This window comes from Cetorhinus maximus, chromosome 2, assembly GCF_964194155.1.
Source record: "Cetorhinus maximus chromosome 2, sCetMax3.hap1.1, whole genome shotgun sequence".
Lineage (NCBI taxonomy): Eukaryota > Metazoa > Chordata > Chondrichthyes > Lamniformes > Cetorhinidae > Cetorhinus > Cetorhinus maximus.
The window spans coordinates 109,826,327-109,843,439 of NC_135880.1; the positions used below are offsets into that span (position 1 = coordinate 109,826,327).

The 17,113-nt window shown below is 39.9% G+C and overlaps 1 protein-coding gene across 7 annotated transcripts in view; it reads left to right on the top strand.

The window, feature by feature from the left end:
- aopep (aminopeptidase O (putative)) overlaps window positions 1-17,113 on the top strand; it is a 339,483-nt gene that overhangs the window by 136,640 nt on the left and 185,730 nt on the right. For all 7 annotated transcript variants that reach the window (XR_013580231.1, XR_013580232.1, XM_078568338.1 and 4 more), the window contains 3 exons: window positions 8,061-8,163; window positions 9,594-9,701; window positions 10,918-10,961. Coding sequence is in view for 5 of the 7 variants with exons in the window: in XM_078568338.1 (XP_078424464.1) it covers window positions 8,061-8,163; window positions 9,594-9,701; window positions 10,918-10,961 (255 nt within the window). In the remaining 2 variants the exon portion in view is untranslated. The remainder of the gene's footprint in view (window positions 1-8,060; window positions 8,164-9,593; window positions 9,702-10,917; window positions 10,962-17,113) is intronic.

The window sequence follows — 17,113 nt, forward strand, 5'->3', positions numbered from 1 at the left end:
AAAGATATTTGATAGACTGGTTAGCAAAATTGAATCTCTTGGGCTAAAAGGGACAGTGGTAGAATGGATTCAAAATTGGCTAAGGACCAGAAAACAGAGAGTTGTGGTGAAAGGCTGTTGGGGTACAGTGTACTATTTTGAAATTTGCAAATGACACAAAACTTGGAAGTACAGTCAACACTGAGGATGATAATAAAAGAATTCAAGAAGACGTAGGCTGCTGGAATAGATGGACGCAGGACAGATGACATTCAGCATAAAAAAGTTTGAGTTGATACATTTTGGTTAGAAGAATGAGGAGAGACAGTACATTGCTACAGACGGAGAGAGACAAGCAAACTGTACTTATTTCCTCTCACCACCTGTCCGTAAGCAGAAGGTGTTTTGAATTATTTTTAAAGTATGTGATGGCATGTTTTCCTCAATTTGTATGATCCAGGCACTAATAACCCACAGCAAACTGACATTATGATTAACTCAGGTTAGTTTATTTCACATTCAAAACCTGGGGGAGGAATGTTTGCAACTTCCCACTCCACTACACACAAGTATAGTAAGGGGGAATAGAAAAGAGAGTTGTACAACTATGTGGAGTAAGAGTACAAGAAATGAATATTAATTCACGTGATTTCCAGAGTCAGAGTTCAATGAGGAATTCTTTCATGTAGGAGCTCAAATTCAGCAGACTGAAGACTGGAGTTGTTGAGTTGGCTTTACAGTTGGTGCTGATACTACAAGATGAAGTAGGTACACAGAAACTGGTCGGTTCTGCAGGCGATGGTAGGAAATCTTGCAGCGGGGACAGGCTCATTGAACAGGCTGCTGTTCTGCCTGGAGTTCTGCTTCTTGGGGGGGATGGGGGGTTCACCGGTTGGATGTTAAACTGCAGACTGCCTGTGAGGCACAAGATGTAATGTTAAAACTGCCCAAAAGGCCAGAGGCTTTGGTCATGTGACATAGCCCATTAATGATTAATTGTAGCTTAACAATCAGTTTCTGTGCTTCCGGCCAGAATTTCATTATTCTTCCTTAGGAGAGAGATGAGGTAGTTATTAGCATCTCTTCTGGTATAATGAGTTTCGATCTTTCTCTTTGATGATAGTTCAGGTTGGGGAGCTAGATCATCTGCACTTACCCTGCTTTCATTGATTACAAGGGGCCTGTACAATGAGGTGAAATTCCGCAGGCTGAGAGAAGAATTATTTTGTTCTTGAACTCTTGGTGGTAGTTCCCAGAACACAGGGCTAGTTGTCAGGTCACATGTGACTTATAGCAGCCCTTTTTTTAAACACGGGAAAGAATAAAGTTTTGGATTTGTTTACATATCATATGGGCCCAACAACATGCCAGATGGTACAATTTTAATGGTGGTACAAGAACAAAGACCTGGGGGTGGTTGTGCACAAATCTTTGAAGGTGACAGGACAGGTTAACAGAGTAGCTATTAAAGTATATTGGATCATGGGCTTTATAAATAGAGGCAAAGAATACAAAAAACAGTAAGTTGTGCTAAATATATATAAAACATTAGTTTAGCCACAGCTGGAGTATTGTGCTCAATTTTGAGCACCACACTTCAGGAAGGCTATGGAGAGAGTACAGAAGAGATAATTGACAGTGTTCCCAGGGTTGAGGGATTGCAGTTATTTGGATAGATTTGAGAAGCTGGGTTTGTTCTCCTTGGAACAGAGAAAGCTAAGAGGAGATTTCATGGAGATGTTTAAAATAATGAACAGTTTGGACAGAGAAAATAAAGAGGTTTCCAATAGCAGGAGGGTTGATTCCCAGAGGGCACAGATTTAAAGTGATTGACAAAAGGGGCACCATGAGAATCTTTTCATGCAGCGTGTGATTTGGATTTGGAATGCACTGCCTGGTAGGATGGTGGATACATTTCAAAAGGGAATTGGATGCATAAGAAGAAAAAGATGCAGGGAATTGTCGAAAGAACCAGCGAGTGGGGCTAACTGGATTGTTCCTTGAAAGTGCTAACACAAAACTGATGGGCTGAATGATGGCCTCTTGTGCTGCACTATTCCATGATTCTAATCAGTTCATCCTAGAAAATTGTTTTAGCTTTGCATTTGCCCCTAGCGATTTCCTACTAGTCATTTCCCACTAGACGTCAAGACTGGGGAATCTACCCCATGAGGCTACACATTCAACATTAGTCTGCCAGAATCACTCTGAATATATATGATGCTTAACCTTTCTACAATTGTAAGGAACATATCTTTTTATTCCTGGTGGACTGTTGTAAAGGATATACCCTTTTATTTTCTGTTGGACTATGGATTAGACTTACAATGGCTGTAGTTTAAAGGGTATGATCACTGGAACAGGATGAGAGATATATACAATGTTGCAGTCCTGGAATAGAGTGTGCCATGAAAGGCAGGATGGTGCCAGAAAGTACTCCTGGACCAAGGGAGCTGCCTGACAATAGCATTTTAATTGGCTCCTGACCACGTGACCAGGTTTTTGTGTGAAAGCAGTGAAGCAGAAAGCTCCTGGCCTGCAAAGAGAAAATATCTAAAATCTCTTTTCTTCGCATCTCTATAAAATGCTCTGTCTCTGAGGAAACTCTGTGAAAAGCACTGTTAACATTGAAAAGCAAGTTCTCAACCAGTGAACTAAATACTGAAAGTGCTGGAAGACCACCATCTGCCATCAACAAGAACTGAAAGGAGTTTGGAGGACATCGGTCAAAATCAACCCATCGATTCCTGTACTCCGGATTTGTGCTATTAAACTGTTTTATTCACCCTTAAAATCCATGTTGTGTGTGTGTGTGTGTATATAGGGATTTAAGAAGGGGGTAGAGTTTAAGTTATAGTGTTAGAAGTTAGCAGTTTATATTTCTTTCTTTTGCCACTAGTTAAAGACAATTTGTTCAATAAACAGCTATTTACTTATTAAGTTTACAAACCTGGTGCTTGTATTCTGTTAACCTACATTAAACAGTTAGGTAGAATTGGGGCAATCTGTTGATTTGGTCAAACTTTTCACATTTGTCTCAGCTCGGGGAACAGTGGGGCTTGATATTGCAGCACACTACCCCAGTGAGTCATGACAAGGTTTGGGGCTCATCCGGGATAGTTTGGAACAAAAGACAATGATGATTTGGGTGTAGATTTGGTAAGTAATAAAAGCTAAAAGGAAACACCAGGTTTGAACTATCAAAAATAAGATGGCACTGGAAACTGCTAAAACTTTCCTGCAAGTGGAATAGATGTCCTTGATGATTTTACAAGGGATCCCAAAAGCCAGGTTAATTGAATTAAGAGTAAATTAAGAGTAGGGTTGCCTGCCAGAGCTCGGAACGCAGAGATAATTGAAGAGATGGCACAGCATTTGAAATTGGTAGGAATACCCGAGAGACCGAGTTCTCCAAGGCGTGGTTCATTGGAATGGGCTCAACTTCAATTCCAAATAAAAAACATTGGAATTAGAGGCAGCAGAAAAGTAAAGAAAAAGGGCATTCCAAAGGGAACAGGCGGAAAGGCAGGAGAGAGAAAGGAAACAAGAAAGGGAATTAGAAATGCAGAAACTTGATCTCCAAAGGGAAAAGTTAGCAATGGAAGAGAGAATGAAGGAAAGAGACAGAGAATACTGGATTAAAAAGCTGGGTTTTAAAAAGGAGACATCAGATGCTGAAGAAAGTTCTAATGATGAGAAAATCTTTAACTAAAAAGCTAGTGGGGAGATGTTTAAATTTGTACAAGCTCTTCTGAGGTTTGAGGAAAGAGATGTTGAAGCATTCTTTATTTCATTTGAGAAGGTAGATAAACAGATGAATTGGCCAAAGGAAAACTGGACATTGCCCATGCAGAGCAAATTGACAGGTAGAGCACAGGAAATTTATGCTTCACTGTCAGAGGAGGTTTCTAGGGATTATGATGAAAAAGGCCTTTTTGAGTGCATATGAGTTGGTCCCTGAAGCATACAGACAAAAGTTTTGTAATTTAAGGTAACAGCCTGGGAGAACCTACATTGAAATTGAAAGGATTAAGCAAAATAGTTTTGACAGGTGGATACGAGCATTAGGAGTTGAAACTACCTATAAAGCTCTCAGAGAGACCATTCTCTTGCAAGAATTTAAAAACTCACTATCTTCTGTAATAAGAACCCATGTTGAAACTGCTAGACAGGCAGCAGTAATGGCTGATGATTATGAGCTGACCCCTAAAACTAAACCTTTTTTCCATCACCCCCATAAATTTGAAAAGGTTAGAAAATGGGAGAGTGAATGGAAGGCAAGTAGCCAGGATAAAGAATGGATAGTTGGGAATACCTTGAAATCTCCTCCCAAGATCGGGAAGGAAGGTACTGAGGTTGGAGGTGAAACTTGAAGGCCTAAGTGTTTCCATTGTAACAAAGTGAGACACATTTGTTCAGAATGCTGGAAGTTTAGAGAGAAGCCCTTGGGACTTATTGGAGTTCGTAAGAGTGAGTCTGAAAAGGGAACTCAAAAAGGAAATGTCTTGGAGAGAGGAAGGCTGAGAGGAGATTTCATAGAGATGTTCAAAATCATGAGGGGGCTGGACAGAGTAGATAGGGAGAAGCTGTTCCTACTCGTAAACGGATCAAGAAAGAGAGGGCACGGATTTAGTGATTTGCAAAAGAAACAAGTGTGACGTGAGGAAAAACTTTTTCACACAATGAGTGGTTCAGGTCTGGAATGCACTGCATGGAAGTGTGGTGGAGGCAGGTTTAACCGAGACATTCAGGAGGACATTTCATGATTATTTGAATAGAAACCATGTGCAAGGATATGGGGAAAAGGCAGGGTAATGGCACTAGGTCATAATGCTCATTCGAAGAGGCGGTGCATACATGATGGGCTGAATGGCCCCCTTCTGTGCTGTTAAGATTCTGTGATTCTGGATCAAATTTAACTACAAATAAGGGTCTGGAAGTAAACACAGTTGTGAATGCAAGTGAAGTGAATAAGCTAGATGAAATGGGCTTTTGTCTAAAGGGAAGATAACTGCGTTTTCATCAAATGATGCAGCTAAACCCATAACTATGTTAAGGGACACAGGAGCTCCTCAAACTCTTTTGCTGGACAAGGACCTAGTTTTTTTCTCCAGAGAGTTCAATGAAAGATAAAGCATTGGTAAATGGGATAAGTGAAGAGTATATCCCGGTTTCATTGTACAAAGTGCAATTGGAGTATGATTTGTTGTCTGGATCAGTGGTTGTAGGAGTGGTTAACAAATTAGCCGTGGATGGAGTTGATTTACTCCTGGGGAATGAATTGACAGGAGTGAAGGTTATAGCTTCGCTCATAATTACGGGAAGCCCGAGAGAGGCAAAAGGGATGGAGCAGTTACAAGAACAAGTCTCTGGTGTTTTTCCATCTTGTGTGGTGTCCAGAGCAATGGCTAAACAAAGTCCATCACTAGAAGTTAATGTAATACCATGAGCAGATGTTAGAGTAGCTGAAACTTTCTTTAAGGATGAGGATAATTCAAAGGAAGTGTTTGACATGTCTTCATTAATTGAGCTCAGAAAGCAGACCCAGAGTTAAACAAGTTAGCACAGTCAGCTCACACTGAAGTTGAGGCAGAGGGAATTCCAGAATGCTATTACATTAAAAACGGAGTTCTGATGAGGAAGTGGTAACACCCTCACCGACCTGCGGATGAGGAATGGGCGATTGTTCATCAGATAGTGGTACTGTCTAAATATCTTAATGAGATATTGTGAGTAGCACATGAAATCCCTATGGTAGGACATTTAGGTATATGGAAAACCCAAGCATCGATAAACAGGCATTTTACCTGGGCAAGACTTCATAAGGACGTGGTGCAATTTTGTAAAACATGTCACACATGTCAGGTCGTCTGTAAACCTCAGCATGCAATCAACCCTTAACCTTTAATCAAACCAGCACCTTTAATACCCAGACCAGTTTTTGATGAACCATTCAGTCGGGTATTAGTAGATTGTGTAGGACCATTACCCAAAATGAAAGCAGGACATCAATATATCCTTACAATCATGGATATGACAACCCGATTTCCAGAAGCTATTCTTTTAAGGACAATCACGGTGGTAGTGAGAAAGTTGACTCAGTTTTTCACTTGTTATGGCCTACCAATTGAAATACAATCTGACCAAGGTTCTAAAGTTTTCCAGGATATAATCAGCAATTTGGGTATCAAACAAGTAGAGCCTACCATCTATCATCCACAGACACAGGGAGCTTTAGAGAGATACCATCAGACTCTCAAAAGCATGATTAAGACCTATTTCCATGAATACCCAAAGGACTGGGACAAAGGATTTGATTTCTTACTATTTGCTACCAGAGATTCTCTGAATGAATCTACTAAATTTAGTTCATTTGAATTGATCTATGGCCATGAAATAAGAGGCCCATTAAAAGTGATTTAGGAATAGTTCCTCAAGCAGAAAGACGAATCCTCTATATTGGATTACGCGTCCAAGTTTCTAGACTCTTAGGAGCATGTAAAGTAGCATGAGAGCACTTAAAAATTTCTCAGGCCAAAATTAAAGAATGGGCAGACAAACATGCTACAACTAGAACATTTCAAGCAGGAGATGAAGTATTGGTATTATTACCTTTGCAGGTAAAGTGAAATTCAGTGGCCCCTACAAGATAGCTAGGAGAGTTAGTAAGGTGACTTATTTGATAGATACTTCTGAGCATAGGAAGAACAAACGGTTATGTCACATAAACATGCTAAGGCAGTATCATTGCAGGGAAGATGATAAGCCAGAGCAAGTGTACCAGGTAGTAGGAGTAATGGAGGATGACAGTAGAAGGAGAAGTAGACAGTGCCCAAAGCGAACCTCCTACAATTTGACTAGCCAATACGACAATACCGCAACATTTAGAAACTGTGTTCTGATATTTAGAGGAAGGACCAAGGAAAGATCTAATAAGGTTACTTAGGAAGTATAAGGGAATTTACTACTGGATGTACTACATTAGCTAAACATGATGTGGACATAGGAGACTCAGTGCTGATAAAACAACATCATATCGGTTGAGCCCAGAAAAACAAACTCAGTTAGAAACAGGGATCCGATATATACTGGACCATCAATTGATTGAATTTAGCCAAAGTGGCTGGAGTTCACTGCTAGTGCTAGTTCCTAAGCTGGATGGATCCACTAGATTTTGTATAGACTACTGGAAAGTGAATGTAGCAACGAGGACAGTTTCATACCCAATTCCTCGGTTAGAAGATTGCATCGATAGGGTTGGTAGTGGCTCACTTCTTTCTAAAATTTACCTATTGAAGGGGTAGTGGCAAGTGCCATTAACATCAAGGGCTAAAGGAATATCCTTTGTTACACCAAGTGGGTTACATCAATGTCTTGTCATGCCATTTGGGTTTAAAATTACCCCAGCTACACTTCAGCGACTTATGAATCAAGCCGTAGCTAAAGTACCTAACTGTGTGGTTTATTTAGATAATGTTGTAATATATAGTAACACATGGGAGGAACATATAAAGCAATTAGAGGATCTGTTTAAGCAATTGCAGTTAGCTGGCTTAGTCATAAATCTGGCCAAAAGCGAATTTGCAAAAGCAAGGTAACTTACCTAGGCTAATTCGTTGGACAAGGGTAAGTGTCGTCAAAAACAGCAAAAGTGAATGCTCTAATAGAATCTCCCATTCCTAAAACTAAAAGAGATTTTAGTTGTTTTCTCTTTGCAGGCCAGGAGCTTTCTGCTCCATTGCTTTCACACAAAAACCTGGTCACCTGGTGAGGAGCCAATTAAAATGCTGTTGTTAGGCAGCTCCCTTGCTCCAAGACTCCTTTCTGGCACCATCCTGTCTTTCATGGCACACTCTGTTCCAGGACTGCAACATTGTATATATCACTGATCCTGTTCCATTGGACATGTCATTTAAACTGCAGCCATTATAATTCTAATACACAGTCCAACAGAAAATAAAAAGATATATTCTTTACAACAGTCCAACAGAAATAATAAGATATATTCCTTACACAATTTGTAGATTTCTGAGGCATTGATAGCTTTGTGATCTTTTTGTGGGACTGTTTTAATGTTACAGGCCTAACAAAGAGAATACCGGTGAAGTGAGTGACTCTGGTGCAACAATTGTCAAACATGGTCTAAATCCAGGAAAAATCTTTATGCAAGTCCATTATATAAAGGTAAGAACTTCATTATATATTAAGAAAAATAATTCTGCCCAGCTACCTTAAAGGTGCTGACTTGGGTATATTCCATGGGCATTGACTGCAATAACTCACTCGAGTGTTCATCCTTCAGTTGGGGATCAAAATGGTACATGTTAGCAGACCCATGGAAAAGATCATATCGAAGTCCTTTTCTACCCTGATGTTTGTTTTTGAACATGGCTTGTTGGATTGTCGAACTCAATCCCCCAAAAGGCTGTGGTTGTTGGATCAATTGAAATTTTCAAGACTATTACAGATAGACTTTTGTTATGTAAGCTTATCAATAGATATGGAAAAATTACCAGGAGATGGAATTGAGGTGCATATCAGCCATAATCCTATTGAATGGTAGATCAAGCTTGAGGGGCTGAATGGCCTATTCTGCTTCCTATACAATCAAAAATGGGCAAATGGGCACCATGACTATTTTAGCACCCTCCTTTATAACCAAGATACCCTGTGATCAATTGCAATGTCCCCACCTATTGCCTGCATCCAGCACAAAAGTGTTTATGTTGCCCACACATTACATATGGGATATTTTGGAATAACCTACAGCTGTTTTGCCTTCTATATGAGGAAGTGTTCTGTTGTATTTTAGCCTTTGAGAGAAATTTTGATATAATATATTTTTATGCAGAAAATGTATCATTGAAGAGTTTGGTCCAATTCTGTCATCTTTGATCAATATTTTGTTGCATTTACTTACTATTCTGTCTTGTCTATTTGCTGCTTCCTGTACTTTTGCTATAAGAAAGGGCTGCCATTTTGGGGTTATGTCAAACTGAAATATTTTAGTCTAGTTGGTTCATGTGAACGAATGTGGCATTTCATTTTTTATTTTGTATTTGAAGAACTAAATTTTTATTAAAACACATATTTGCATCAGCATATCCATTGACCTAATTACATTACTTTAGCATGCATGTATCACATCGTTATTTGATAGTGACCATGTGGCAATGAAGAGGCTCTTGGTAAATCCTTAGATGTTCCTCAGAATTAATTCCATTTTGAATTTTCTGACAAGTTGCAGCTTCTTAATGCTGGATTTAGTGAAATGTAGAATTTGTACATTTTATATTATGAGGAGAATAAACTGGATTAGAGCAGATGCAAGATTTGCTCGTGGCATCAAAGGCACCGTGCTAAGTAGGTGTTAATGATATTTTTAAACAGTTGCCAAAAAGAAAATGTAATTGTTCAGTCCTTTCAGTAGAACTATATAAGGGATAACTATATACAAGAATTAAACTGGTGACGGGATTCTGTTTGGTGTGTTAAAATTTTATCTGATACTTAAGTAATAGGCATTTAAAACTGCATGTAATGAAGTTATATCCCTGTTATTCATCTGTCACAATTAAGAATTTATTTCATCTTGTGATCCCTTTTGTTCATAGGGTTATTTTGTTCTTCATTACCTTGAGAACGAAGTTGGACAAAAACAATTTCTGAAGTTTTTCAGGCTATTTGTGGAGAGATTTCATGGGCAACTGATACTTTCCCAGGTGAGTTATGTTTTGAGAATTGTTTGTTTATAGATGTCTTTTGCAGCAGCCCAATTCTGCAAGTATAAGACATACAATGACTAATCACTATAGCACTTAAATAACAGATAAATTAACAAAAATAGCAGTGATGCTTTACACATCGGGGAGAATGTTTGTTTATAAATGTCTTTTGCAGCAGCCCAAATCTGCAAGTATAAGACATGCAATGACTAATCACCAAAGCACTTAAATAACAGATAAATTAACAAAAATAGCAGTGATGCTTTACACATAGGGGAGAATTCGCCCCCCAACTTGTGCGGGGGCGAGCGGGATTGAGCACGAACCCAATCGGCGCCCCCGATTGGGTCCGCGCTGCCATTTTCTGTGGGTGGACGAATTAAGGCCCGCCCAGCGTGACGTGTGCCTGGAAGCGCTGTGTGCTCCCTGTGTGGGTGAGGATTCCCTGAGTCGGGGCCTGCGCTCTTTCGTGCATGCGCGCGAAAGAGTGCAGAAATTTCCCTGAGGCACAGATTAGTTTCAGATTTAAAAATTTAAATAAAGAAAAGAAAATATTTTAAGACATGTCCACTCATGTGATAGTATCACATGAGCTGGTACATGTCAAGGAACATTAATGAAAAAATATATTTAATTTATAAACCCCTCATGAAACCCCATCCCGCCCATGGATGAAGTTCCATGAAAAATGCGAAGGCCGCCTGGGCTCTTCGCCTGCCCGCCAACCTTAAGGTTAGATGGGCAGCTCAGTTTATTACTTTAATTGATATTTAAATGGCCTTAATAGGCGCGCCCGCTGAACTGAAAATCTAAATGATGCGCGGTGACATTGGGATGCACGCCCAACGTCACCCTGCGTCATTTTACGCCTTGGCAGGTGGGACCCGCCCCCGCTCACCGAGCCGAAAATCCTGGCCATAGAAAAATGTCTAGCCTGCTCTTAAACCATTTTTCATGACGCTTTAATCAAAATTGAGAACTCCGTGGTGTTGGATAGAGAACTTACCTCTTGCTTGTTTCACACACAAAGAGCATTATATTAGTACATATATACCTCACCTGCTTATATACAGTGTGAAGGCCAAGTGAGTACAGATCAAAACACCCTGAAATAACTGCATTAGTAACTGTTAAAACAGTAATTTTTTCCTTGTAGTATGAGTTGCTGGATTGTAATTTCTGTTTGTCACAGTTGTTATTATTTCAAAATTAGGATTTTCTGCACGTGTTTATGGAGAAGTTTTCAGAACTAAGAAGGTATGTAAAAAAGACATTTTGTTTTGCACAATTAAGACTTGATGCTCAGGGGAAGGCATTGGGAAGGGAACAAATCATACTTGAGGGGAATTACAGAAATTGAGGAAGAAGCCTGTACAATCATTGTAGTGCCTTTTTGTTAATATTCATTTATTGTTTAGCAAACAACAAATTAATCTTCTCGAATAATAAAATAATTTTGGTGGCATTTGTTTTGATTTATTTGCATTGTATTTTCATAAATTCATAGAATGACACAACACAGAAGGAGGCTGTTTGGTCCATCGTGCCTGTGCCAGCTCTTTGGAAAAGCTATCCAATTAGTCCCACTTTGTTGCTTCTCCCTATAGCCCAGAAATGTTTCCCCTGCAAACAATCATCTAATTCCGTTTTGAAAGTTTTTGTGGGTTTGCTTCCATTTTCCTTTCTGGTCCTGCATTCCAGATCATCATAACTTGCTATGTAAAACATTTTTTCTTCACGTGAATACATGAACATATGAATCGGGAGCAGGAGTAGGTCACCAGGCCCCTTGAGCCTGCACCGCCATTCAATAAGATCATGGCTGATCTGAATGTAACCTCAATCCCACATTTCTGCCCATCCCCAGTAATCTTTCAGCCCCTTGTTACTCAAGAATCTATCTAGCTCTGCCTTAAAAACATTCAAAGACTCTGCTTCCACTGCCTTTTGAGGAAGAGAGTTCCAAAGACTCTCAACTCTGAGAGAAGAAATTTCTCCTCATCTCTGTCTTAAATGAGTGACCCCTTATTTTTAGACTGTGACCCGTAGTTCTAGATTCTCCCACAAGAGGAAACATCCCCTCCACATCCACTCTGTCAAGACCCCTCAGGATCTTAAAGATTTCAATTAAGTCGCCTCTTACTCTTCTAAATTCCAGTTGGTACAAGCCTAACCTGTCCAACCTTTCCTCACAAGACAACCTGTCCATTCCTGGTATTAGTCTAGTAAACCTTCTCTGAACTGCTTCTATCACATTTACATCTTTCTTTAAATAAGGAGACCAGTACATACTCCAGATGTCGTCTCACCAATACCCTGTACAACTGAAGTATAACCTCCCTACTTTTGTAACCAATACCCCTCACAATAAATGATAACATTTTATCAGCTTTCCTAATTACCTGCTGTACTTGCATACTAATCTTTTGTGATTCATGCACTAGGACACCCAGATCCCTCTGAATCTCAGAGCTCTGCAATTTCTCACCATTTAGATAATAAGCTTCTTCTTCATTCTTCTTGCCAAAATGAATGATTTCACATTTGTGCACATTATAACCCATTTGCCAGACCTTTGCCCACTCACTTAACCTATCTATGTCACTCTGTAGCCTCCTTACATCCTCTTCACAATTTACTTTCCTACCTATCTTTGTTTTCTCAGCAAATTTAGCCACCATTCCTTCGGCCCCTTCATCCAAGTCTTTTATATAAATTGTAAAAAGTTGAGGCCTCAGCACAGATCCCTGTGGCACATCACTTGTTACATCCTGCCAACCAGAAAAAGACCCATTTATGCCAACTCTCCGCCTCCTGTTAACTAGCCAATCTTCTATCAATGCTAATATGTTACCCCCTACACCATGAGCTTTTATTTTCTGCAATAGCCTTTGATGTGCCATTTTAGCAAATGCCTTCTGGAAATCTAAATACAGTACATCAACCGATTCCTCTTTATCCACAGCACATTTGACTCCTTCAAAGAACGCCAATAAATTGGGAAAGCATAATTTCCCTTTACAAAACAATGTTGACTCTAAGTGCCCTGCTGTAACATTTTTAATAATAGCTTCTAACATTTTCCCTTCAATATTCAAGTTCCAAATTATGTCACCCTATAGCCATGTTCTGTAATGGCTATTGGGTTGTACTTATTCCTTTCTACTTGCGGCATCAGTTCATCTGTTTTGTTTCGAATGCTACATGCGTTTAGATACAGAGCCTTTAACTTTGTCCTATTATTTTTGTAGTATCTAGCGTTTTCTGCTGATTTACTCTTAGAATTGTACTCTCTGTCCCTTCCTGTGGCAGTCTGTTTATCATTTCCCATATTAATACCTGTCTCTCTTGCCCTGTCTCTACTCTTTGGTTTACCACATCTTCCCAAATTTGATCCCTTGCCCCCACTATTCAGTTTAAAACCCTCTCTACTTCCCTAGTTATGTGGCTTGCGAGAACACCAGTCCCAGCACGGTTCAGGTGTAGACCGTCCCAACGGTACAGACCCCACTTTCCCCAATACTGGTGCCAGTGCCTCACAAACCGGAACCCACTTCTCCCACACCAGTGTTTGAGCCACACATTCATTTCTCTAATCTTATTTGTCCTATGCCAATTTGCACATGGCTCAGGTAATAATCCAGAAACTTTGAGGTTCTGCTTCTTAAATTGGTGCCTAGCTCATCATACTGACTATACAGAGCCTCCTTCCTCATCCTGCCTATGTCGTTGGCCCCTACATGGACCACAACCACTGGATCCACCCCCTCCTACTACAAATTCCTTTCCAACCCTGAGCAGATGTCCTGAACCTTGCCACCGGGCAGGCAACAAAGCCGTCTGGACTCTCGCTTTTTGCTATAGAGAACAGTGTCAATTTCCCTTCCTATACTGTCCCCTGCTACCACTAAGTTTCTTTTTGCTCCCCACAATTGGATGGCTTCCCGTACCATGGTGCCATGGTCAGTTTGTTCATCCACCCTGCAGTCCCCACTCCCATCCAAAAAAACAGAGAGAACCTTAAAACTGTTGGACAATTACAGAGGCTCAAGGTTTCTTTTGTGCCTCAGTTTCTTTTGCTAATTAACTTTTAGATCTCAGTCCTCTGGTTGCCAACCTTTCTGTTAAAAGAAACTGCTTTTCCTTGTTTACTTTATCAAAGCTCTTCTTTGAACTCCTCTATCAAATTTCCCCTTAACTTTATCTGCTCTGTGGATAGCAACCCCAGTTTCTCTAACCTGCCCATGTAACTGAAATCTTTGACCTCTAATACCATTCTAGTAAATCTCCTCTGCACCCTGTCTCAGCCTTGACATCTTTCCGAAAGTGTGGTGTCCAAAATTGAACACAATACTCCAGCTGGGGCCTAACCAGCATTTTATAAAGGCTTAGTACAACTTCCTTGCTTTTGTACACTCTGTCTCTCTTTATAAAGCCAAGGGTCCTGTGTGCCTTTGAACGGCCTTCTCAACTTGCCCTGTCACTTTCAAAGACGTACATAGACCCAAGGCCTCTCTCTTTTGCATCCCCTTTAAAATTGTACTATTTAGTTTATATTGCCTCACCTCATTCTTCCTATCAAAATAAGACCATAAAACGTAGGAGCATAAGTAGGCCATTCGGCCCATCGAGTCTGCTCTGCCATTCAATGAGATCATGGCTGATCTGATAATCCTCAACTCCACTTTCCTGCCTTTCCCCCATAGACCTTGATTCCCTTACTGATTAAAAATCTGTCTATCTCAACCTTGAATATACTTAACTGCCCACCTCTACCGCCATCTGTGGTAAAGAATTCCAGATTCACTACCCTCTGAGAGAAGAAATTCCTCCTCATCTCTGTCTTAAATGGGTGACCCCTTACTCTGAGATTTTGCCCTCTGGTCCTCGACTCTCCCACAAGGGGAAAAAACCTCTCAACATCATGATGTCAAGCCTGTCAAACCCCCTAAGAATATTATATGTTGCAATAAGGTCCCCTCTTATTCTTCTAAACTCCAATGAGTACAGGTCCAACCTACTCAACCTCTCCTCATAAGAAAACCCCTTCATACCCGGGATCAACTTAGTGAACCTTCTCTGGACTGCCTCCTATGTCAGTACATCTTTCCTTAGATAAGGGGACCCAAACTGTTCACAGCATTCTAGATGTGGTCTAACTAGTGCCTTGTATAGTTTTAGCAAGACTTCCCTACTTTTATACTCATTCCCTTTGAAATAAAGGCCAACATTCCATTTTGTCTTCCCTATTACCTGCTGAACTTGTATGTTAGCTTTTTGGGATTCATGCATGAGGACTCCCAAATCCCTCTGTGCTGAAGCCTTCTGCAGTCTTTCTCCATTTAAATAATATTTAGCTCCTCTATTCTTCCTGCCAAAGTGCATAACCTCACATTTTCCCACATTATATTCCATCTGCCAATTTTTTGTCCACTCACTTAACCTGTCATATCCCTTCACACTTCTCTGCATTAAACTTCATCTACCATGTGTCTGCATATTTCAAAGTCTACATCCTCTTGAAGTCTGTTATTATCCTTCTCACTGTTTACTACTTTTCTGAGTTATGTGTCATTTGCTAACTTTGAAATTTTCCTTGTATTCCTAATTTCAGGCCATTAATATATATCAAAGGAACTGTGGTCTATTGCTTTCTAATTTACCTAATTCCTTGAGTTCTCAGGCAATTTGTTTAAGTGCATGGCCCCTTTCATTTTTTTTGCATGGCTGCGCACGATTGATAACTTAAAAGGACCAACTTGTGAACAGCCTGGGTTGCAGTGCAGCCGCATGGCTGCGCGTCTTAGAGGGAACGTTGATATGGTCCCAATATCAGCCACTGAGGGTGGAACTGCACATTTCTCTCCAAACTGAAAAGCAAACATTTGCCACTTCTCTCTGTTTTCTGCCACTTAGCTCATTTTGAATATGTGCAGGCACTGTCCCTTTAAAACCCATGGGCTTCAATTTTGCTAACAAGTCTGTTATATGATAACTTATCAAATGTCTTTTGAAAGTACATATTCACAACATTACTCTCATCACCCACTTGATAACTTCATCAAAGTTCAATCATGTTAATCCATCATGATTTGTCTTCAACAAACATTACTTTCCTTCATTAACCCATATTTAACCAAATAGCAATTATTTTTTTCCTGAACTATTGTCTCTCAAAATTTCCCCAACAATGATGTTAGGCTGACTAGATGGTAGTTGCTGTATTTAGCCCTTCCTTTTTTTTGAATAAGGGTGTAAGATTTGAAATCTCCCTGCCCTTGTAGTATAAAGGAGTATGTTAGGTTAAGTCCCATTAACGGTTAACTGTAACAGCCTGTGATGTCATAGATGGAAGTGACATACACTCATGAGATCTGGTACTTGAGGAAAGCGAATATGGTCAGAAGCTAGAGTGGGAAGTTCTCATGACTAAATATGTTACAGAAAAGTTAGGGTATTTTGCAGCCAGCAGTGTTTATTGGAACTTGTTGAAACCACTCCAACCCAACAATACAATAATATAGTTCACTAGCCCACTGCCATAGCCAAGAAGGATTGGAAGATTGTGGACAGGGCCTCCTCAATTTCCGCCCTTGCTTCCTATTAGTAACTTTGAATGTATCCCATCCAGGTCAGGTGACTTCTACTTTGAGTGTTGCCAACTTTTTAAGTATCTCTTTATTTTTATCCTATCCAATCTTTCTACTATCTCCTCTATTACTGTGACATTAGCAGTATCCCCTTCTTTGGGGAAAACAGATAAAAAATACACATTTAGTACATCAACCATGCCCTCAGCCTCTACAAGGAGATCTCCTTTATTGGCCCCACCCTTCCTTTTACTATTCATATGTTTCTAAAAGATTTTTGTGTTCTATTTTATGCCACCCAGTAAACTACAGATAGTCTCTTTTTGATAATCAATCCTTCTTTTAGTTCTCCTTTGTATTTTTTGTATTCCACTTTGTTCTGTACAGAATTATGAGCCTGATATTTATCATATGCTTACTTTATCTGTTTCTTTTTAATCTACTTATCTTTAGCCATCCAGGAAGCTCAAGCTTTGAATGCCATTCCTTTGCCTATTGTGGGAATGTGTCTAGTCTGTACCTGGCTCCTTTTTGGAGACCTTCCTTTGCTCCTTTACTGTTTTACCTGCCATCCCTGATGTCAGTCCACTGGCCAGGTCCCTTTTCAGTTCAAGAAAATCAGCCCTCCGCCCTTTGAGTATTTTCACGTTCGATTTTCTTTTTTTATGTCTTTTTCCAGAAATATTCTAAACTTACTATTGTGATAACTGCTTCCTAAATGCTCCCCCTCTGCAACGTAAATGTAAACAGAAACTGCTGGAAATAATCTTCTTTGGAACTGGAAACATGTTCCACTTGGTTCATCCATTTCCCAGAACT